The following is a 25,480-nucleotide window of genomic DNA, read 5'->3' as shown; positions in this document are numbered from 1 at the left end:
TGCCTACAATGTCAACTGACTCAGCAATTGGAATTTTCTCAACTGTTCAAGTTTAACAAACAACGAAGATGTTAAGGAACACTATGACTACTGGGAAATCCCTTGTCAGCCATACAGTATGATGATTATGGCTGCTGAAAAGAAATCATATATTTCTAGCCAGCCTATTCCTGATTGTATGCCACAGAATATCTTAACTTCATCTTAAAATAGTATAAATAAATACAAAATAACAGTTTGCAACACACATATATGTATATATATATTCATTTTTTGTTTACAAAACAGTGAGTAAAACTGACAGGTTCATCTCACTAGATTTGCAGAAGATAAAACTGCTGCACCACAGTGAAAAAATTGTGTACATTTTCTATACAGAAACAATGTTCCTGAACAACAATTAAAAAATAATACAAAGCACCTGTACATGATGCACATTAACATGACAAATAAATTCACAGCTTCACAAGAATAACTATTTTGTCATGTGACTTTTGTGTGTGTGTGTGTGTGTGTGTGTGTGTGTGTGTGTGTTTTTGGGTGGGGTGGGGATGGGGCATAGTAGGAGAGGAAGGAAATAGTAGAAGGGGGAGAATATTGATATTGCTGAGAAATGTGGTGGAAGCATTGTGAAGCAGAGATCAACAGATCTCTCAAATGGAATGTCTTTCAAACTTAACACGCAAATTAACACACTGAAGACACTTGTGAATCAATTAGCATTACCAGATAATCAGACTATGAATTTTACATTTATGAGACATTTTTTTTAAAAGAAATCATCTTCATAAAACATTATAACAGGTTACCCACAATAACACAAATTCTTGTTTCTTTTTTTTTGTATAATCAGTCCCCACAATGAATATATTAATGGAATGGATTAAAACATGATTCTGATGTTCATTTCTCATTGCTATCAGTATTTCGCATGACAGTAATAGCTGAATCAATTAGAACTGCGGCACACTTCTGCAGTAACACCATATGAAAGATCTGGCCTTATGGAATGACTTATCAAATTGGAATGAATTGGCATTTTTTATTAATATTATTACATTATTAGAACATAAGCAAAGAATTACTGAGAGCCATTAATTTTTCTTTTAAAAATTTTGATGAGCACCATAATGCAGTTCTTCAAAAGTGCTGATGCTGCACATGTGCAACAATAAGTACCTATTCTTACAAATGTTTGTGCCATCAATTAAGGTGTAGCCCATGTATCAAACTCATCCACAAATATCATTAAGTAGCAGGCAAAACACCACATTTAAAATATAATGAATTTCACTGCTTGAGATACAAAATGTGGCATGCAGTTATGTTAAATTAAAAACTTTCTTGTATTTCAAACTTCTATGAAATTACGTAAGTGGTGGCTAACCTTCCTTTGAACAGTTGGAAAGCTCTTCAGAATATGTTACACATATTTAAAAGTTAACCAAAACATTGTTTTTTAATGTATTTAAATTCTAATGTTAAAAAGCTGTGAATACTATGTGGCCAAGTAGACACTATTAATTAAATCCTATTAAGCACTTCATAATCCATGTACACATGATGTAGGAAACATTTACAGTAACTGTCAGTTTTAACTGCAGGTCGCAATAACATAGCGAAAATGGTGGGATTTTAAAAATGCAGTCATTTACATAAAACTTAATAGATTTAAACTTGAAAATATATTGATCCCTTAAAATCATTGCATGATTTTATCAATTGGTAATATACTTGGTACATAAATAATGTCCAAATGAAACAAAAATGCTTTTAAGTATAAAATCAAAATACAATGAAAGTATAATGGAATGACTGATTTTTTTAAGAGAGACCTGCACTCTTAAAAACAAGAGTTCACTTTGCATTCCTTCAAGAGCACCATTTATAGACATCCCATTATAAATTCTACGTAACAATGGAAACAGGTACTAGACAAGTGTATATTTGTAACAAAAAGTACTGAAGTTGTCTTCAGAACCTTAAAAATATCTCCTTTCCTATGTATTTACACAAGAATGGCTAGTTCAGTATCTATATTATAAACAGACATACAAAATGCAAGGCCAGCTTGGTCTGTTTGTTGCACTCCAAACAAATCATTCTATTATCCACATGAACTGATCAGACCTGAAACGAACAAACATCCACTTTTAACATTAGCATAATGAGAAAATTATTAAATATGCAACAATTAATGAACATACAAAACACTTTACAGCTACAGGGGGGGGGGCCTCCAGTTAATTGCAAATGTATGTATATATCACTTTACTAGACACTTCATTATGATAAATACATGGTGTTTCATTAAATGTTTGGAGGAAAAGGTGCTACCTTAAGCATTCTCATATTAAAAACATTGGTCTACAAGGAAATATGAGTATAATCAATTTAGCACCAAGGCAACACAGAGTTACTGCAACTGTTTACACACTCTCTTAACAGTTGCTAAATGTGAAAGTAACAAAAGTCAGTGCAACTGCAGCAACAGAGTATGAGATTCTGCGGCACCTAATCAAGTATCCCATGCTTGTTATGTATCATTTTACATACAGCAACAATCCTGGCAAAGCAGTTCCAGTGAAGAGAAAATACCACATCCAAATTATTGATGGCAATTCCACACCATCATACCAAAAGCACATTTTCTGGTCAACATATAAGGGTGTTCTCTCCTCTCCTCTCCCTACACCACCACCACCACCACCACCACCACCACCACCACCACCACCACCCCAGAAGCTCAAGTAAAACATGCAGCATGAAACACAAGTAAAGGTAGTCCTTTAGACAGACACGTGAGAGATGAACAACAACATTCAGCTGTACTTGTTGATGAGCCTCATTTTTAATGGTGACGGTAGTTTCATCTGGCAAAGCAACCACAGTGGTAAGCCTTTATCACCTACAGATACGGTGGGGTGGTAAATGAATAATAGCTATTTTTAGTACAGTTCCATGTAGCTGGCCATGTACTGTCATATAAAATATAAAACTAACAGGAATTATGTTTCATCTTTGTAAGATAAGCCTATCTTCTTGCTGCGTATGATGACAGCAACTGGTATGGCGGCCCAACTTGTTGGTTTTTGCACCACAACATGTAATTCTGGCCACCTTGGCTTTCACTTTTAGCACATTTCTCTGATACTTTTGTGGACTGTTTCAATGCCACCCATTAATATGTGTTAACTTATAAATTCTGGTAAAAAGGGTATATTGTTGAACTTAAAAAACCATACTTTCTTCAATATCTCAGTTTAAACAAAAGAGGATTTATCATGCAATCAAATGACATACACCTGTGCTTACTATCATGTTTTGAATATCTTGTTCTTATATCCTTAATCATTCCCAAAATGCCTACTAGCTCCACAGATAATGGAGGCTGAAAAAACGTAGGCCGAAATAAAAGATTATATGCCGAAATAAAAGATTATATTCAGCACATTAATTGAGATGAAAATTAAATTGTGATTAGGGGACTGGAATGTCACAGTTAAGAGAAAAAAAAGTAGTAAAGGCAATCGGACCTGGATAAGTTATAACAACAAAGGTTATTTAGTGCAAGAATGCAAAGTCTCACAGTGATAACACTGAACAAAAAGTTCTTTGATTTCAATCGATGTAGAGTGACTAAAATTACGGGAGCTTTCAGCGCATGCTCCTTCGCCACTGTCACACTGTCAAGCGGTATGACTGTCAATGGGCGGCTGGTATTCCCTTATACACTCCTGGAAATGGAAAAAAGAACACATTGACACCGGTGTGTCAGACCCACCATACTTGCTCCGGACACTGCGAGAGGGCTGTACAAGCAATGATCACACACACGGCACAGCGGACACACCAGGAACCGCGGTGTAGGCCGTCGAATGGCGCTAGCTGCGCAGCATTTGTGCACCGCCGCCGTCAGTGTCAGCCAGTTTGCCGTGGCATACGGAGCTCCATCGCAATCTTTAACACTGGTAGCATGCCGCGACAGCGTGAACGTGAACCGTATGCGCAGTTGACGGACTTTGAGCGAGGGCGTATAGTGGGCATGCGGGAGGCCGGGTATACGTACCGCCGAATTGCTCAACATGTGGGGCGTGATGTCTCCACAGTACATCGATGTTGTCGCCAGTGGTCGGCGGAAGGTGCACGTGCCCGTCGACCTGGGACCGGACCGCAGCGACGCACGGATGCACGCCAAGACCGTAGGATCCTACGCAGTGTCGTAGGGGACCGCACCGCCACTTCCCAGCAAATTAGGGACACTGTTGCTCCTGGGGTATCGGTGAGGACCATTCGCAACCGTCTCCATGAAGCTGGGCTACGGTCCCGCACACCGTTAGGCCGTCTTCCGCTCACGCCCCAACATCGTGCAGCCCGCCTCCAGTGGTGTCGCGACAGGCGTGAATGGAGGGACGAATGGAGACGTGTCGTCTTCAGCGATGAGAGTCGCTTCTGCCTTCGTGCCAATGATGGTCGTATGCGTGTTTGGCACCGTGCAGGTGAGCGCCACAATCAGGACTGCATACGACCGAGGCACAGAGGGCCAACACCCGGCATAATGATGTGGGGAGCGATCTCCTACACTGGCCGTACACCTCTGGTGATCGTCGAGGGGACACTGAATAGTGTACGGTACATCCAAACCGTCATCGAACCCATCGTTGTACCATTCCTAGACCGGCAATGGAACTTGCTGTTCCAACAGGACAATGCACGTCCGCATGTATCCCGTGTCACCCAACGTGCTCTAGAAGGTGTAAGTCAACTACCCTGGCCAGCAAGATCTCCGGATCTGTCCCCACTGAGCATGTTTGGGACTGGATGAAGCGTCGTCTCACGCGGTCTGCACGTCCGGCACGAAAGCTGGTCCAACTGAGGTGCCAGCTGGAAATGTCATGGCAAGCCGTTCCACAGGACTACATCCAGCATCTCTACGATCGTCTCCAAGGGAGAAAAGCAGCCTGCATTGCTGCGAAAGGTGGATATACACTGTACTAGTGCCGACATTGTGCATGCTCTGTTGCCTGTGTCTATGTGCCTGTGGTTCTGTAAGTGTGATCATGTGATGTATCTGACCCAGGAATGTGTCAATAAAGTTTCTCCTTCCTAGGACAATGAATTCACGGTGTTCTTATTTCAATTTCCAGGAGTGTATAATAGCTGCCAGTAGCAATGTCATTGGTGTTCACGCCATCACCGTATATGGGTATATGTTGACATGGCTTTCAATGGGCCTGCTTGAATCGTACAATCAACAGATCCCACACCACCCTCTACTTAGGGTGTTATTGAAGATTGGATGATGCATCAAAGTTTGTAAAACAGTATGCTTATGTACCAGGTGAGGATGAGTGATGGCACCCACTTACAGATCGGTGTGGGTAGGTTATCTATGGATGCTGTGGTCAAGGCATCCATTTTGTTTGCGGCAGATGAGAATGTTGAGCAAGGACAGTGTATTATCTTCTTTCTACCTCCATCACGAACTGGATGTTACTGTAAATGCCATTCCGGTATTCCCAGAACTTGTCAAGTTTCTCATACCCATAGGGTCCAATGACGAATATGTCATCTGTCTATTGAAAGAAACAACTAGGCTCTAATGGCAAAGGCAACATCCTCAAATTTCTCCAAGAAGACGGAGCTAACAGCTTACCAAATGCAATGCCAAACACCTTATCATAAACTGGCTGTTGCACAGAAACTGTGAAGACATACGAGTGCAACTAAACAGCTCGACCCACATCATTCACAAAGAGCTCGATACTTGATTAAAAGAGACTCTTATAGGCACATTCATAAACAGCATCACCACATTGAAACTAACCATAAGGTCACCCTCACCAACTCTAAGACTGTTAATTCAGCTGATAAAATCTACTGAGTTTGCAGTCTCACACATGTGGACCAAGGAGACTGGTCAAGTACTTTGCCAGCTTGTATGTTGGTGAACCAATGGTGGATATGATGACGTGCAATGGTGACTTGCCATCGTGGATCCTCCATAAAGCATAAGCAGTTGGTGGTGTAGGTGCCTGTGGGAGACTATTTTTGGCCACATTGTTTTCCACAAAAAACACTTGAAGAGGTTCTGATGTCCTCTTCATTATTGTCAATGCTGGGCCGCGTGGGAGTGTGCAGCAGGTATCTTTGTCCAGAAGCACAGAGGTCTTCGTATCATAATCCACGTACTCCAAATTAACAGATACACTGCCCTTGTCAGCAAGAAGGACCACAATCCTTTCATCATTCCGTAGTGCTAGCAGACTACTGTGCTCAGTTCTGGTAATGATGGATGCTGGTAACTTTGTGTCATGAGAATATGGCTCTTTTCACCCTAAATTTTGCCTACTGTTTCATTTGGGACCTTGCGGACTGCCTGTTCGACACCACTTACTGTATCACACACAGGATTATCCAATGACAAAGATGCAAAAATTAAGACCTTTCTTCTACATCTACATGACTACTCTGTAATTCACAGTTAAGTTCCTGGCAGAGCGGTCTTTGAACCATCTTCTCTACTGTTCCACTCTCTAACAGCATATGGGGAAAATGAACACTTGAATCTTACTGTACAAGCTCTGATTTCTGTTATTTTATTATAATGATCATTTCTTCCTATGTAGGTTGATGACTATAAAATAATTTCACATTCATAGTAGAAAAAGTTGGTGATTCAAAGTTCATGAAAAGATCTTACTGCAGCAAGAAATGCCCCCCCCCCCTTTTTTTATGACTGCCATGACAACTGGCTTATCATATCCAGGACTCTCTCATCCCTATTTCGTAAAAATACAAAATGTGCTGCCCTTCTTTGAACTTTTACAACGTCCTCCATCAAACCTATTTGGTCACGATCCCCTACAGCACAGTAATACTCTAGTAAAGGATGAACAAGAATAGTGTAGGCAGTCTCTTTAGTCAACCTGTTGCATCTTCCTCTACCTATTTTGCCAGTAAAATGAAGTCTTTGGTTTGTCTTCGCCACAACATTATCTACATGATCATTCCAGCTTCAGTTAATGATAATTGCAATTCTTAAGTATTTAGTCAAATTGACGAGCCTTTAGATTTTTTAAATTTATCATCTAATCGAAATTTAACAGATTTCTTTTTGTAATCTTGTGGATGAAACCACACTTTTTCTCATTAGATGAGGTTTTTTCACCACATTTGTCACTCAAAAAAATACAGTGTCTTCTTATATTCGCAGATTAAACTACTTCTGCTGAGATCAACATTTTTACATTTTTTAGCATACTATATACGGATAGTCTTACATTTTTAGGGGTCGTCTTCCATGCAGAGACGAAGCTTTGGTTATTGAGACCATGGTTATATTTATTTTAAAGACTTCGGATGGGCAGAGCTCGGCAAATGTTATTCGCATTCCAACAGGTTCAAGATTTCCTAGTATGATGAAGCACTTGATACAACATGACATTGCTCGAACAATCACATGACATTGACTCAGGGAGTGCTAATATAAGATACATGTGAGAAACTACCAGCCACTACAGCAGTCTATTGCTCTAATTAAAATTTCACAATTCTCTGAAATGAAGGAGAAAACAGCATTAAATTCTATCCTCTTGTAAACTTTTATTGTATTGGAAAAGGTCTATGTTTCATGTTCTCAAACACATGTGGATACCATATATGAGCATCAATGCCACTTTTTAGTTAAACATAACTTTCAAAAACGGAAATGGTGTCCTCCAATAAACATTACTTGATCTCGAACACAGACCAATATTTAATTTGGAAATGAAAACGATTTATTAAGTGGACTGCAAATGAGAAATCTGATTACTGTTCATGTACTAATATTCTGGGTAGAAATGTTACCAGATTTATAACGTGAAGACATTCTGTTGAAACAAGAAGGAAAATTAATCCACAAAGAAATGTCTAACAAAGGAAATAATTCACATTAAACTGACTGTAATTGTTATCGTGAGAATAAATTACAGCGACAAGACCATTGTGGATATAGAACCAAGAAACATCACTAGATCACAGGACATGCAAAAGTTCAAGAATGAGAATGAATCGTAACTGCGATCTTTTATCACATATTAGTTTGTGTTATTATATGTGACCTGCACACTAAAAGATAATGCAGTCTGTTTTTCACAGTTGCTCAATCTCAGCCCTACAAAAGGTGAACAGTGACACCAGATCGGCTTAGAGCTATGATGGTTGCTGGGCAGGAAGCAGAGAGCGAACAGCAATTTTCACAGTGTTGCCAACTATGGGAACCTGTACCACACAATTTGTCTTTTTATGAACATCTACCACATTTAAACTGTGGTTTGCGGGAATCCATCTGTAGTCAGAATCAGACTGACTTTAAAACTGAATGCACACTCCACAGTAGTATTCATTTCTACAGGAGAAAATAAGTGTCTAGATGTGGATCAGCTGTGTATGCCAATGAGAGAGCAGCAGGCGGGCAATAAGTTTGGAAGCAAGAGACTTGTAAACTCTCATGTCAGTACAGAAGAAAAATTTGGTGTGTGTTCGGAAGAAAAGCAGCTGTTTTCTCAGGTCCCACAATAACTACAACCTCAGAAATAGCAACATATACAGAAGAAACTGTCAAATATTTATGACAATGAAGACATAAATTTTGCAGCTGGTCCATTAGGTTGGTGATGATTACAAATGTGATACCACAGACTAAAGGGTTAGTAAGTAAAAAAAGGTAGAAAAGGAAACAATCTGATTAATTAATATAATCATTCCTGTTTGTTTATTTTATTTCTCCGAGTATTATCAAAATGTAGACAATCAATAAATAGCATAAGTTTGGAGATATATAATATTAACTTTTTGGCAGATACTTTATATCAATAAAACAGTTTTTAACTCTAATTCACAAAATGTAAAAAATAAATTTTCCACAAATAATAAATTTTCCACAAAGCCTTTGGAAAAATGGGGCACCTTACATTCAGGATCGTCTTCTACTCGCGTTAATAGGGTAACTGCATAGATTTACATGGATCAGAAACAGCACAGAGCCTGTAACACTTTCTTGGGGAACACAGGATATCACTTCCGTTTTACTTTACTTTCCATCGATTACTACATAGCATGACATTTCTGAGAGGAAATAAGGGATTCAGTTGCAAAACTGATGCAATACTCCCTAGACACACAAATTTGATTGGAAATCTCTTGTGACAATTGGCATCAAAGGCTGCTGGAAATCTACAAATATAGAAGCAAATTGAGATCCCTGTCAACAGCACTCATTATTTATTGAAAGTAAAGAGCTGTTTGGGTTTCACAAGAATGATTTTTCTGTATCCCCACTGATTGTGTGACAATAGACCATTACCTTCAAGGTAATTTATAAAGTCTGAGCGCAATATATGTTCCAATATCCTACTGAAAATTGAAATTAGTGATCTGGGTCTGTCATTCAGTGTATTACAACTATTTTCTTTCTTTAGTATTGGTGTGACCTGTGCAACTGCCAGTTTTTTGATACAGATCTTTCATTGAGTGAGTAGTTTTGTGTATGATTGCTAAATATGAGCTATTGGATCAGCATACTCTGAAAGGAACCTTTATGGCATGCTACCTGGACTGGAAGATTTGTATTTATTGATTGCTTTATGCTGCTTTGCTACAACAAGGATATCTACTTCTATGTTATTTGTGTGGCAGTTTTTCTCTATTCGAATTCTGGAGCATTTACTTTGTCACTCATGTGAAGGAATTTTGGAAAACCGTGTTTAGTAACTTTGCTGTAGTGTTGCTGTCAACAACATCACCACTGTTATAGAGCAGGTGAAGGTACTGATAGCATCTTGCCACTCACGTATTTTACTTATGACCAGAATCTCTTTGGTTTTTCTGCCAGATTTCGAGACAGAGTTGTGCAACCTGTTAAAAGCATCTCACAGTGAAGTATGCACCAAGTTCTGAGTTTCAGTCAAACATCACCAATCTCGGAGATTTAGTGTTCTTTTAACTCTGGCAATCTTTTTTCGTTACTTCTACAATGGTTTTCTGACTTGTTTTGTGTACCGGAGTGGGTCAGCACCATCTTTTGTTAATTTATTTGGTGCAAATCTCTCAATTGCTTCAGATACAATTTCTGTAAATTTAAGTCACATCTTGTCTTCACTTGCGTAGTTAATTGGGAAGGAGTGGAGGCCCTATTTAAGGAAGTCATCTAGTGTATATTTATCTGCTTGTTTAAACAGACATATTTTGCGTTTACTTTTGGTGGATTTGGATGTAGAAGTGGTAAGTCTCACTACATCATCTTATTGTCACTAATCCCTGCATCTGTTACGATGCTCCCTATTTGCTCAGGATTATTTGTTGCTAAGATGTTAAGTACATTTTCACAACCATTTGCACTTCGAGCGGGCTCCTGAACTAATTTCTCAAATAATTTTCAGAGAAAGCATTTAGTACATTTTCTGACGATGTTTTATATGTGCCACCAGTTTTGAAAACATATGTTCACCAAGAAATCGTGGGATACAATGAAGCCTCTGTCAATGACAGTTGTGAGTTTGGGATGTCTATTTGTGATGCAACTCAAGTTTTCTTTGAACTGTTAAGCAACTGTATGAAGTGTTGGGAGTAGGGGGGCAGATTGGTAAACGGAACCCACTATTAATTTATTACGGTTGTCAAGTATAATCCACACCATCTCATAGCAACTATCTACTCAAACTTCACTACGAAGTAAATATATTCCAAAAGCAACAAAAACACTGCCACAAACCGTATTTTATCTAACATTTCTAAACACTGCTAGGTCATTTGTTAAAATTTGAGCTCAACTTGTCTCTGGATTTAGTCATCTTTCAATACCTATAATGATTTGAGCTGCAGTGCTTTCTATTTGCACTTGGAACTCTAGTTTCTTGCCCACACAGCTACAACAGTGTACAACTACAATACTGATTGTTACCATGTCTACAATCTTCCTGCACTCTTCTCGCACCCTTTGAAATTGGAGCCCTTTCTGCACGTTCCCCCAGAGACCCTCTAATCTCACGAAACAGCCCAGTTCATTACACACAGCCACTGCTAGCCATGTAGCCACCTCCTGTGTGCAGTTGACAATTGGCCTACGAAGTGGAACCCAAAACGCCACCACCCTATGGCACAAATCAATATATCCCACACACTCGCAGAACAGTCTGATCCTCCAATTCAGACCCTCCACTTGGCTTTGTACAAACGGTCTGCAGTTGACCCAGTCAAAGATGCTACAGAGTGTGATTTCTGCCTTCATCCTGCAAGCAAGACTGGAAGTGTTACCACTTCGTCTAGCCTGCCGAAACCGAAGAGAATCCATTCTGATCCAAAGCGTCACACGTCCTTATTACCGACTTGGGTCACCACCTGTTGTTGGCTGCACATTGTGCTCTCCGTGGCATCCAGAAGCAATTGTTCGACATCTCAAATGAATCCTTCCAGTAGTCACACGGAGTGCACACTGGATTTCTTCCTCTCCTTGAGAGCCTTTTCTTTAAGGGGTTCCATTATATGCCTGATATTGGAGCCCCCAACCATCTGTAAGCCCACCCTCAGTGAATAGCCAGATCCTGCGGTTAGAGAGGCTTCCTCTGGAACAGGGTAATCAACTGCATATGGCCTAGGGCCTTTGTCAGCCACGAAAAGAACCTGTTCGTCAGATGAAATGGGGAGATCCTTCGATCAGCTCCCCAAGAAGTCTTTTGCTGCCTGCCATATCTTGAAACACCCTCCAACTCAACCACGGGTGAGGTGCCATCCTCAATGCGGGCAGTAGCAAGGGGGAACACAGTAGTGTACCAATCAGGCAACATGAGTACCTTGCTGGATGTACCTTGTATTTCTAAATCCAACCTCCCACGGCAATGGCCACTGGCAATATCCTTCAGCGGTGTGATTATAGCCAGCACCTGGAGCTGCGAGCAGAGGTCACTAACTCAGCTCACATCTGAACACAGCAAACACAGCCCCTATACAATATAAAGTCAGAGAAGCTATAAAATAAACTGTGGTTAAAATTCAGAACTCATAAATGAAACATATCACTCTGAACTGCTCCTACCTGGATGGGAGTTGCTGATCAGCTAATGAAATCTACAGTTTTAACTGTTCTTAAGTGTCTACATTGCACCCATGTCAATATCTCTCGCCCTCAAGATGATGGGAGGGTTCATTCTGAGGATCTCTAGTCCGCACTGTTGTGTTGTGGAAGATGGCTGAACTTTCTTTTCTGCCCCATTGTAGAGGCCTCTGACAAAAATCTGTCAATTTCTAAGACCAGTAAAAGATGCAGCACGTCTCTGAACACCTTGGTGTCTTCAAGATAACTTGCAAATGTGGGCTGTTTTACCAGGCAATCAGCACACATGGGAAGGGGCACAATAGATTTGATCAAGTATGCTATCCCCAGAAATCCACTTTAGCTAGGCATGCTTTAGAAAACAATCACTGGATAACATTTGACGAAACCTCCATTGTGGTTCTCACTTACAGCTTCTGGGACTGAATTAAAGACACCATTGAAATAAAAATCACAGATAACATCCTAAATACAGATGGCAGTCTGCAGCTTAGCACCATGTGCAATCCAGTAATCATGCAACTGAAGTGGGGACATAGAAAGCCGTGTCAACATATGCCCATAAATGGCAATACTGCGGACACCAGTGACTTTGCCGCTGGCAGATATTGTATATAAGGGCATATCTGCAGCCCACTGGTAGTCATACTACTTCACAATAGTATTGGAGCGCTCAGTTTGTGTAATTTTAATCACTTGACATGGTTCGAAATCCGAGAACTTTTTATTCAGAGGCAGTAATGCGCACTGACTGACAGAAATAAGTAAAACTAATACAGAAGAAAATAAATGAGTAGTCCTGAGGTGAAATAGTGAATGCAGCATAGGAATAGCTACATAAAAAGACAAGGCTCAGTGTGAATCCTTGGACAACACACAAGATTTTAATTATAACTGACGGAAGGAGAAAATACAAAAATTGTAAAAAGAAGCACACAAAATGGAATACATATGTCTAAAAAATTAGACTGACATAAAATGCAAGGCAACAAAGCAAGAGTGACTAAAGCAAAAAACGCAAAATGTTAGAAGCTTGCACAACTGTTGGAAATACAGATGTCACTGACAGGAAAATCAAAGAAATGTCTGGGAAAAAGAGAGACAGCTGGATAACGATCAAGAGCTCTCATGGTAACCCAGTACTAAGCAAAGGAGAGAAGGCTAAAAGGTCAAAGGAAGACATACATGGCTCGTACGAAAGAAGTAAGTTGAAAGAAGGCACCTAGAACAGACAACATTTGAAACTGGTGAAATAATCATCAGACTTTAAAATGAACTTAATAACCCAGAAACCAAAGAAAGCAAGTGTTCAATTTACCAAATCATAGGTTTAAAAAGTCATGGCTGCAAATTATCTAGAGAAGGATGGAAAAACTGGTATACGGTGACCTGGGGAAGATCAGTTTAGATTCCATAAAAATTTAGGAACATGCAGATGATACCAGGACTTATCTTACCAGACAGATTGAAGAAAGGCAAACCCATATTTACAGCATTTATAAATTTATAAAAAGCTTTTGCATATTGTGAGTGGAATACACTAAAAATTATAAAGATAGCAGGAATGAGATAAAGGGAGTGAAAGGCTATTTACAGTTCATGCAGAAAGCCGACTGTAATTAGAGTTGAAGCATAGAAAAGGGTGGCAGAAACTGAGGGTGGAGGCAGGGTTATAGCAAATGCTCCATGTTGTTCCATCTACACGTAAAGCAAAGAGAAAAGGAAACAAAGGCAAAATTTAGAAAAAAGGTTAAATCACAGAGAGAATAAATAAGAACCTTATTGTTTACCAATAACATTGACTTTATCAATTACACATAATAGTGCCTTGAAAGAGACATAACCAAAAGTAAAAAAAGGATAATAAAGTGTAGCCGGATTAGACCAGGCCACGCTAAGGAAATTAATATTACGAAATGATACACAAAAGTAATAGACGAGTTGTGCTATTTGGACAACACAATAACTGTTGATGGCCTGAGTGACAAGGTTAGGGTAAGTTACAGAAAATGAGAAATTTGTTAATATTAAACATAACTTTCAGAAACTCCTTTTTGAAAGTATGTCAGAGTGTAGTTCTACAACGAAGAGTCAAAGAAACTGGTAAAGCTGTCTAATATCTTGTAGAGCCCCCACAAGCAAGCAGAAGTGCTGCAACATGACGTGGTATGGACTCTACTAATGTCTGAAGTAGTGCTCGGGGGAATTGACACCATTAATCCAACAGGGCTGTTCATAAATCTGTTAAGAGTACAAGAGGGTGGAGATCTCTTCTGCATAGCACATTGCGAGGCATCCCAGATATGCTCAATACTGTTCACGCCTGGGGAATGTGGTGGCCAGAGGAAGTGTTTAAACTCAGAAGAGTGTTCATGGAGCCACACTGTAGCAATTCTGGATGTCCTGCGTTGTCTTGCTGGAATTGCCCAAGTCACTTGGTATGCACAATGGACGTGAATGCATGCAGATGATCAGACAGGTTCCTTACGTATGTGTCACCCATCAGAGTTGTATCTAGACGTATTACAAGCCTCTGTCACTCAAACTGCACATGCCCCACACCACCACAGAGCCTCCACCAACTTGAACAGTCCCCTGCTGACACGGAGGGGCCATGGACTTATGAGGTTGTCTCCATACCCATACACGTCCGTCCACTAGATACAATTTCAAACGTGACTCATCCAACCAGGCAACACGTTTCCATCAACAGCCTAATGTCAGTGTTGACAGGCCCATCTGAGGTGTAACACTTTGTGTTGTGCAGTCATCAAGGGTACACGAGTGGGCCTTTGACTCCAAAAACCCATATTGATGATGTTTCAATGAATGGGCTGCATGCTACACTTGTTGATGGCCAAGCACTGAAATTTGCAGCAACTTGCGGAAGGGTTGCACTTCTCTTATATTGAACGATTCTCATCAGTCGCTGTTGGTCCCGTTCTTGCAGGGTCTTTTTCCAACCGCAGTAATGACGGAGATTTGATGTTTTACCAGATTCCTGATATTCACAGTACACTTGTTAAGTGGTGATACAGGAAAATCTCCACTTCATTGCTGCATCGGAGATGCTGTGTCCCATCGCTTGTGCATCGACTGCAACACCATGTTGAAACTCACTTAAATCTTGATAACTTTCCATTGCAGCAGCAGTAACTGATCTATAATTGCACCAAACACTTGTTGACTTATATAGGTGTTGCCAAGCGCACCACTGTATTCTGCATGATCACATATCTCTGTATTTGAATAAGTATGTCTATACCAGTTTCTTTGGCACTACAGCATATATGGAAGTGAAACATGGATGATAGTACAGTCATGAAGAAAACAGAATCTTTTGAAGTGTGGTGTTACAGAAGAATTCTGAAGATTAGATGGGTAGATCTAACTACCAATGAAGGGGAATTGAATTAATTTGAGGAGAAAAAGAGTTTTATGGCATATCTTGACTAAAAGAAGGAATTGGTTGCAGGACTATGCTGAGGCATCAAGGAATATTTAATGTGGTAATGGAGGGAACTGGGAATTGGGGGTGGAGGTGGGGGTAGCCAGAACTGCAGAGGGAGAACAGGACTTGACTGCAGTAAGCATGTGCAAGTAGAGGTAGGTTGCAGTATTTACGCAGAGATGAAGAGACAGGCACAGCATAGACTTTCACAAAAAGCCGCAGCAAATGGGTCTTCAGATTCAAGATGACTAAAACAACAACAGTGAGCAGTTCTACTTGGATCTGCTTCAAAATGTCTGAGCATCTCTCCTTCAAAGGCAGATGTGTGAGCCATCCGTATGCAACAATTCACGTCATTCAAATAGGAGGACCTTCTCAAATACACAGACAAGAAAGTGCAAATTTAAGATTTCATTCCCAAACAACAATACTGATATACAACGACTACTCTTCCCGCCCCCCCCGCCCCCCTCCAAAATTTTGCCCGCAGTGAAAACAAATTAGACCTACGCAGCAATTAAGTCAGTATCTTTGATCTTATCAGTTTTAGTAATTCTTAATCTGATGGGAATTTGATGAAGTAGAATACCAATTCTGGCACACTGATACCCTTCAAATAAGAAAAAGATCCTAAACTTTAAAATATGTTAATTAATAAAATATAGCAAAGTAGAGATGATAAGAATGAAAAAGAAGCCAACAAAAAATGCCAAAGCTCCAATATTTTCAGAAACTACTAAATGAAAGTAAAGGAAGAGGAAGATTTGGGTACATTGTTCAGTTAATTACACAGTAAAACTGATGCGTCATTTTGTGATAGCACAACAAACATCAATAAGGAATGTGAATAAATTCTATACTGAAGCAATCAGTTTTGGAGCAAAATTTGCTTTCCTTAGTTAATTTTTCCCACTTACGCTTACCATTTTCAGCTCTTTCCAGAACAACAGGTATTGAGTCTTGAGTTTTTGACTGAGTGCTTGTTCCCAGCAATTCTGGACAGGAAATTTCTCCTCGTTGAATGCCATAAAGTGTCTTTAGCAGATCATAGTTTATCTTCTCCGACACAACAGAATCAAACCTGGAGACAAAAACAAATGTTGAAATGTTATTTTCTGCAACAAACTTGCTTTCTGCGTAATCAATTCAACTATTGCACTAATAATTTATTTTATTTCCAATCAAATCTTTTTTAAATTATTGTCTGAGAACCATTTTTTACTCAAATAGGGGCTTAACTCAGAGTGAGAGTGACCGAAAATCTGAATTAGAACATTTTTAGGCAATGCAAGTACTCAATAGTCACAATCTGATGCTGTGCTGGTAACTAAAATATAACACAGCACTAACTTCTAAATGATGAAGCTGTTTTAAAAGCACTGTAGGCAGTCAGTTTTGTTACATAAACTGCCTTAATTGCACTATGTATATATTTCACATTACTGGCCAGTTTTGGCCTTAGGCCATTTTCAAATGTGAAGTGTTGCTGAGGTATGTTTCACATTTGAAATCTGATTCGTGTTACGCCGGGACTTTTACTTATTTCCAAACATGTGTCAAATGTACACAAGTATGGTCCTGCACATCACACACTGCTTCCAAACAGATATTATACAACTTGTCATATAAGTAAAATCACTACTAACAAGTAGCTTCCTGGTCCTTGCAGATTCATTTAATGATGCAACACGTCCTACTGCTTCCTTATACATAAATATTTCTGTTCAAAAAAATAATCTTAATTAGGGAATGCTGAAAAGCAATGCTTCAGAATTTTTTGTGAAAACTTGAAGCTTTTTAACCCTCGACCATGTGTGCCTAGGTATAAAGTGCACCAAACATAATTAAACTTGTTTTGCACTGTTCCATTGTTGTTTCACAATGGCAAGCTCACGCCTATTCCTTCATTATTACTTCAGTTAACACAGTGAGAAATTGTGTTGTCATATGTCCAAGTGAGCAGCTGTAATATAAAATAAACAGTGAGCTAGGTAAATAATAATTATTATTATACTAATTGACAATCCTTGCAAGAAAATGACCCACATTATGAGCTAGCAGCACAATCCCACATTGAGGCAGTTGTCTACAAGATAATGAAGTATCAAATTACCAGTTGACTGGGATCTTATGCTGGAATCTTATGCTTCAATTGGATCTTTAGTGTGGGGTAACAGCTGTCCATGGCAACAAAGTGATATAATTAAAGTTTATTTCATTATTGTTTAATTGAACAGAGCATTAGTGCATATTATGTAAGTTTATTTTATCACTGTTTAATGAATGACTTTGCTCTTACATGTTTACCTCTTATATGTGTAAAAAGTACTTCACGCACCCGCTTGTGTTATGAAAATCAGTGCGTCCACTTGGTTATGAAAATCAGAGTTATTAACATTCTACATCCTTATTACTCTTGTCTACAACTCTGCAGTCCTCTGCTGCTACAGAACTCCAGATTGCAGCATGTAACATGGCGATGTGTAATGCCACTATATTGGTGTGTGGGAAACAGAGTGCTGTAATTGAGTTTTGGATTCGAGGAGCTAGTCAATACAGGGAGCAGCCTCTCCTTCAGCACAGTACTGGACCACACTTTACAGTGAACTCAAGGTGTTGGATTGTTGCAGATGAAACAGCTGTCATCAATCATCCTCCATACAGTTCTAACTTGGCCCCATCCAATATCCATCTGTTTGCAAAACAAAGAACACCTTCAAGGACTTCACTTTGATAGTGATGAAATGGTGCAAGCAAATGTGAAGTTGTGGCTCTGTCAGCAAAGTCAAACATTTTCCTGTGATGGTACCAACAATCTGGTCTCTAACTGGGAGAAAAGTGTTCTTCACCACGGTGACTGAGTTGAGAAATAAATACAATTTTTTATTTATTTTAAAAGCATTAAGAGTTTTCACATTTAAAAAAATTCTGATGCATTTCAGCATGCCCTCATACATTGCACCTCATTGCCTGATAGTACGAAATCAAAATGTTTGATTGTTCCTAAAGAAAACGGGTTGTTTATTAGTCGTTTCTGAGATGACTATGTGAAGAAAGAGCTCAATAAAAGAGCACAGAGAAAGAGCTCAATAAAAATGCACAGTCCTCACAAACAGGATGCTAAACCCTAATCTTCCTTTTCTTATAATGTTTGTTGAATTATTTTGTCAAAGCCATAGCACAAGTGTGGAAGGAAGGAAGGAAGGAAGGAAGGAAGGAAGGGAAGAAGGGTCAGATGAGGGTATAAGAGCTCATCAACAAGGACATTAGAGATGAGAATACAAGCTTGAGTGGGGAAGGAAAGGGAAGGAAATCATGAAAGTCCATTTCAAAGGAATCACCACAGCACTTGCCTTAATGAATTTTCGGGTCAGCATAGAATACTTAAACCTTGATGTCCAGGTAGGGATTTGCACTACTCTCCTCATAAACGCAAATCTAGTGTTTTATCACTCTGCTGCCTCGTTCAGTAGCTCAAGTCTAATAGAGTTGAATTAGAAGGATTAGAATTGAAATAAACAATTACTGCAGTCAAAATTAATCTACACCAACACACACACACACACACACACACGCACGCACTCACTTTTCCAAAAATACAATGCAATGTACAGCTCACACTGAATACCAGACGTAGAAGTACAAAATCGGAATTTCCCTATAGATGGCGCTAGTCATCAGTGTAGGGCCCATGAGACCGCATCTGCAGTGCCATGCACTTCCTGTAACGGCTGATGACGAATGTCAACAAACAGTAACCCAAATTCCATACATTGGTATCTGTTTCAGACCCGTAAACCTGTTGAGTTTTGTGCCTGTGAACTACGATTTGCGGACAGCATTGGTTTTCTGTTATCATTTGAAGAAAACTGCTGCAGAAACGCATAGAATGCTTGTCTAAGCTTTCAGTCAACAACCTCTTGAGAAAAAACAGTGTTTCATGTGGTTCAAAAAATTCAAAAGTGGTGATTTTTACGTGAGAAACCATCAATAAAGTTCAAATACAACGAATTGCAGGCCTTATTGGATGAAGATGTTACTCAAACTCAACAGGAATTAGCAGAACAATTGATTGTGAAGCAGAAAGCCGTTTCTCTTTGATTGAAAGCCATGGGAAAAGTGCAGAAAGTGGGAAAATGGGTTCTGCATGAACTGAATGAAAGACAGCAAGAAAATTGAAAGACCACTCGTGAAATACTGCTCGGCAGATACAAAAGAAAGTAGTTTCTGCACCGAATGGTGACGGTGATGAAAAATGGATATATTTTGAGAATCCTAAGTGTCGTAAATCATGAGTGAATCCAGGCAAACCGTCGACATCCACTGCAAGAGCAAATTGCTTTAGAAAGAAGACAAAGCTCTTTGTTTGGTGCAATCACAAGGGTATCATCTATTATGAGATGCCTAAAAAACCCGTTGAAACCATTTTCTGATTGCTACCAACAGCAAATGATCGATTTAAATCGAGCAGTACATGAAAAACAACTGGAATGTGGAAAAATGCAACATGAAGTCATATTGCTTCATGATAATGGTCCATCACACACAGCAAAACGGGTCAGGGAAACAATCGAGGCATTCAATTGGGAAATACTAGGGCATCCAGTTTATTCTCCAGACTTGGCTCTGTCCAATTATCATCTATTTGCATCACTGGGACATGTTCTCACTGAACAACACTTAAATTCATATTAAAATGTACGAAAATGGTTCACTGATTGGTTAGCTTCAAAAGAAGAACTGTTTTTTTACCATGGCATACATAGCCTGCCAGAGATGTGGGAGAAATGTACAATAACATTTGGAGATTATTTTGAATAAAATGTTGTTTTTATCATTTTCAAACACAGACGAGTAATTATTGCAACCAAATTCCAGTTTCATACATCTACGCCTGGTATGTAACACAGCCAACTTTACAAATCTACTGTCACATTTTCCATAAAGACTACAATGGAAAAGAAAGGGCTCGCCACTTGGCATAACAGCACAAAATTTATGCTTCGACTTTTTTTTTGTCCCTACTTGTACATCTTCTGGAGATTCTCCCTATGGTCTCAGAGCATCCCATCACAGTCTGAGCATTTTTTCTCCACATGAAGTTATTTATTGTGTTCATTTTTACCTCCTTATTTGTATTAATTTCAAAACCTATATGCAGTGACCATTAAACTACTACTTCCAGTACACACCTCTTTTTCATATGTGGACATTGCAACCTGCAAAATAACTTTTGGTACAAAGAATAAATTTTGCATTTCAAAATATATTGTCTTACAGAATTCCACTGTGACTTCTTGTACTACTTGATATTTTCATTGAATACTAAGTACAGCTTCACTATATGTCTTTCTCCAAGTAGAAAACGTGTCATTTTTCTTTCTATGTGGACTTACTTATAATCAGGATGTGTGCGTACAAACTTCCTCATCCATGCTGCAGTAGTGAGCAATTCACCTGAGGCTCTCCGCTGTATTAACTTCAAATACTGCTGGATTGTACAATGTGTATCTGCATCAACATCCATACCACTTAAGTAACTGTTAATCAGTGGAATCAAGCCAGGAAATTCACCATCCTATGAAATAAAAGAACATTTTTTACAGATTGAAAGTAATCTGAGGCTCAATTTACCGCTCTAAATTAAACATCATTTAAATCAGTATCACTAATTGTATGGACACATATTTGTTTCCCATTATTATGAAAGTTAATTACAGTTGGAATATAAGAGAATGTTCATTTCACTTTGTTCTTGCCCTCAACAAGAATTCATTATACAAGTCAGAATAAATAACTTCCAGAGGTAGGTATTTAAAATAGTAATATGGCTGGCACTGAGATAAATAAACGCAATACACTTTACAACAACAGCAACTACAATAAGAGACTGCCCATTAGCATAAAGGGTTTTCTGCCATTAAAAGATAAGCAGGTTCCCTGTATTGTAGGAGATAGAAATCCAAATTTGTCAGACCCTTTTAGAGAAAGTTCAGTCATTCACAACCTAAAAGTGAAGCCAAAACTATTCAAATGCAAAGTGAGTCATCTCAGCTATGAGTAATGAACACTAGAAACAGCAACTCTACCACAGCCAACAGCAGTACTAAAATTCGAAGTAATATCTATTGAGCTATGCCCACTTACATAAAGGTTTCCTCAATTAAAAGGTTTGAACGCCACAGCACTTTACTATGCATGGTCCTTTTGGAGGTAGTTTGCTTTTGCCTTCCTCTAGCCTATGAAATGACTTTCCCAATCAATAATATGAGGAACTGCAGTTAAACATGTAATCTGAACAATGGTGCATCTGGATATTTTTCACACTGGCAAATCACTGCCAGAGATGAAAGAAGAAGTGACAGAAAAAATGGCCATAAGATCAACTAGGGGCAAATCACAGGATCTTTGGATTTGTAGTCTGACACTTACTCAAGAAACCACTGAGACACACATGTTCCCATTAGTACAACCACTTCATTTGCTATTAAGTAACTGGGTGCATATCTCAGAGATTATGGTAATTTTTTTTCTGTCTAGTGCCAAAGATCAGCCAGTGTACCGATATATTTTTGATGAGAAACAATTTAAAAGAGGAAACATTTTTTCTGCACAAAATAATGTACAGGAATATAACAGAGTAGATTTTCAGCTACAATGGATCTTGCAGTATGCAGATAATTAAAAAAAAAGAAGAAAATGGTGGCTAATCCTTCCCAATTACATAACAATCAAAACTACTTTGCAACATCCAGAAATACATTTATTCTTCACTTAAGCAATGAGTGGTTACATCATTAACAAATAAACCTAATATAAATTCCATGACACACATGGACCTATTTAAAAGATATATGTAACTAAACTGAACTCCATTATTTCGAACTGAAATTCAATATTTTATATAAAATTCTGATGATTTTGCTAGTTAAACTCACACAACTTTCATCAATTTCAGTAATGAATGGATGTCTGAAGAAGGACAACTAAGTATGTTCAAATCTTCAATGGTGAATATTCACTTCACTCTGGATGTCTTCGGCAAATAGTATTAACACATTCTTACAGCAGCTAATCGTGTTGTTGCAGCAGACAATGCTGACAATGTTAATGGCAAGCAGAAATCTGTGTGTCAGTCCCAGGCTATGTGATATCAATGACAAAATAGTTCGCAAGAGAATCTAAGCAAAGAAAATGAAGATGTTAGTGTCCTATCGACGAGTTGGTCATCAGCAACAGAGCACAAGTTCAGGTTGGGGAAAAGATCTGGAAGGAAATTGGTTATGTCCTTTTCAAAGGAATCATCACAGCATTTGCTTTATGTGATGCACGGGAAACTATGGAAAACCTGTATCTGGATAGCTATAGAGAGAACTAAATAGCCATCATCCCCAATGTGAGCCCACAGTGCTAACCATTGTGGCACTACACTTTATGACTGACCACAGTCATATGTGACAGGTGGCAACTAAGATAGTGCCTGCCATAAGTGATGCCCTGAGATCAACACTGCCTAACCTAATGAGAGCTCTGTTTAAAATTCCAGGATGCAGTGAGAACAGAAATATAGGAGATAGGAAACATGACAAATCTTGTGCAAGTATTGCAGAACTGTCCAAACCATCAACTCAAATGGAATTTTAAAAGCAATATTCACTGAACCTCATATGCAACAATTTAAATCGTATTTTTTGAACATAAATATAGTTATCACCCTCCTCCATCATGTTGTGCTTTTAACTTATATGAATAGCTTTAAACAAAACACAAAATTATTTTAACCATGTCAGTCAGGCATAGTCAACCATTTTCATGTACCACCCACTTTAGTACCTCTGTTAGTAATAAAATTTTCTAACTGCCCACCAGTTCCACAGTAGTTGTGACATATAAGGTAGGAAGTAACTTTATTAAAGCATATAATAATAATAATAATAATAATAATAATAATTAGTGGGTGGTATAGACCAGGTTCAGAACCACTGTTCTAAATCTCACAAACTGCAGTGTGGAAAGGCACAATTTATTTTTGTCTTCCATGCAAAGTCTACAATGATCAGATGAAGTACCGCAAACATAAATTGGATATAGGTTAGTACATTAAAAAGTTGAAAATGAAGCAACTCCTATTCAACCAGCCACTCTGAAACTAATATTCTAGTTGTACCTAAATAATTTGGGTAAAATACAAGGTAACATGGGAAACTTTAAAAAACTATTTGCACATTCAACTCAAAGTTGAAGTCGCTAAGCTGGAAAATTTCTGCTGTTTCAACCCCACCCCCTGAAGAGACCACAAAATCAGACAAGACGTCGTGCAAAATACCCAACATGTCAGAAGCACCACAAGCTGGAGTTTCTTCTTCATGTAGGAGATGGGATGTTACATTCCACCCTGAATTGTCCATTGTTTGATTTTTTTCATGTCATAAGGGAGGGCCATACTCTTTCGTCTTGTTAGGGTCACTTCTTTCCAGCTGAGTAACTGTAATTACGTCTGCTTTGGCCTCATTGTAGGCTTCACCTGATGTAGCTTGTTTGTATATCCAGTTATTCATTCTTCCACTGATACACAAAAGATGCTTACAATAATTCTGACCAACAGGACTAGACTAAGAATTTATTGAGGGACAGAACTCTTTAACATCATTTAGAAAACAAGGGCTTTCACCAGAAATAAACATTAGGTAAACTATGGCTTCCTCAATTTTGTGAAGACTTGTGCTGTTAATAGAACTTATAAATAAGTAAACAGTGCAGAAAGGTCTCCAAGACCATTCAAAACACCTTTCAGAATTTATTGACAATTTTTGTGAAATGGGAAATGTCGACTTCAATATAATAACCAGCAGTTGACAAAATATAAACAAATATAATTCATAGATTAAAAGTGAATAAAAGGTATCAATATCAACTGCTTAGATCACAAGCATGTAATTGTTACAGTCAGCAGTAATCTGGAGACAGATCTTCACAAAATGTGTGATGAAACAATGCAGTATTATTCATTGAAAGAATTCCACGACTTCTATGAGGGAAGCTAATTACAAAACGCTTGTGTAGATCATCCTCAGTACTGTTGTAATTTGGGATTAGTACCAAATTGTAAGCACCAAAGATATTTAGTTAGAATGATAAAAACTCTTTAAATGTAGTGGTGTCCATAGTGGGAAGAGCTGCTTGAAAGGTTCCACAAACCTGTCTTTACTGACAACTATTACAATCTACTGGCTTTCTCTGTGTACATGCTGCCCTATGATCATATAAAAAAAAAATTACATTTGTTTCATTTTTGTACCAAACTCCATGAATGGAAAATGATGAGAAACGAATTACTCTGGTGGGGCGGAAGTGGGGATGAGAAATCCAAAACTGTAATATCATGTAGGTTTTCTTTTTAATAAGTGTTGTGTTGTATATTCACATTACAAATGAGAAAAACTGACAGTTATTAAGTAATATTATAAAATATCCTGCATTATACCTGTGATGCCACTGGATGGTGCTGTCCCAGATGTAACTGAAAATTACACATTCACAACACTCCACTCCATCAATCACACCTGACACTGAATGCCAAAAGAAAGAAATTTTGCTCATTGGTCATCTTACGTACTCTATTAACACATTCGTCTTTACAAGCAATCTCCAACAAATAAAACTACCTGGATTCTTGCTTTATTATCTCTTTTTGAAAACCTACAATGGTTCTGTAGAAAATATCATTATCAAAATACATGGCATTTAATCTACTTCCTTGAGGACCTTCTCATTAAGAATCCATGGAACAAAAAACATATCTAATATAATCTAAATACAAATATTCTGTATGTAATCTTACAAGGTATTCCTCCATACCATACAGTTTACATTTTCAAATGCTATAACATCATGCATATACTGACAAAATAGAAGTGAGACATCTTGCATTACTA

At 38.5% G+C, this 25,480-nt stretch overlaps 1 protein-coding gene across 1 annotated transcript in view; it reads right to left on the bottom strand.

Annotated features, from left to right (window-relative positions):
- Positions 1 to 230: 230 nt before the first annotated feature.
- LOC126336841 (glutamate--cysteine ligase catalytic subunit) overlaps positions 231 to 25,480 on the bottom strand; it is a 107,614-nt gene continuing 82,364 nt past the window's right edge. Inside the window, exons 10-12 of the mRNA XM_050000922.1 lie at positions 20,942 to 21,123; positions 16,469 to 16,626; positions 231 to 2,130 (exon numbers count right to left, since the gene is read on the bottom strand). Of these exons, the coding sequence (XP_049856879.1) occupies positions 2,108 to 2,130; positions 16,469 to 16,626; positions 20,942 to 21,123 (363 nt within the window). The 3' untranslated portion in view covers positions 231 to 2,107. The remainder of the gene's footprint in view (positions 2,131 to 16,468; positions 16,627 to 20,941; positions 21,124 to 25,480) is intronic.

This window comes from Schistocerca gregaria, chromosome 2, assembly GCF_023897955.1.
Source record: "Schistocerca gregaria isolate iqSchGreg1 chromosome 2, iqSchGreg1.2, whole genome shotgun sequence".
NCBI classification, from domain to species: domain Eukaryota; kingdom Metazoa; phylum Arthropoda; class Insecta; order Orthoptera; family Acrididae; genus Schistocerca; species Schistocerca gregaria.
This window is presented reverse-complemented; position numbering and strand designations above follow the sequence as displayed.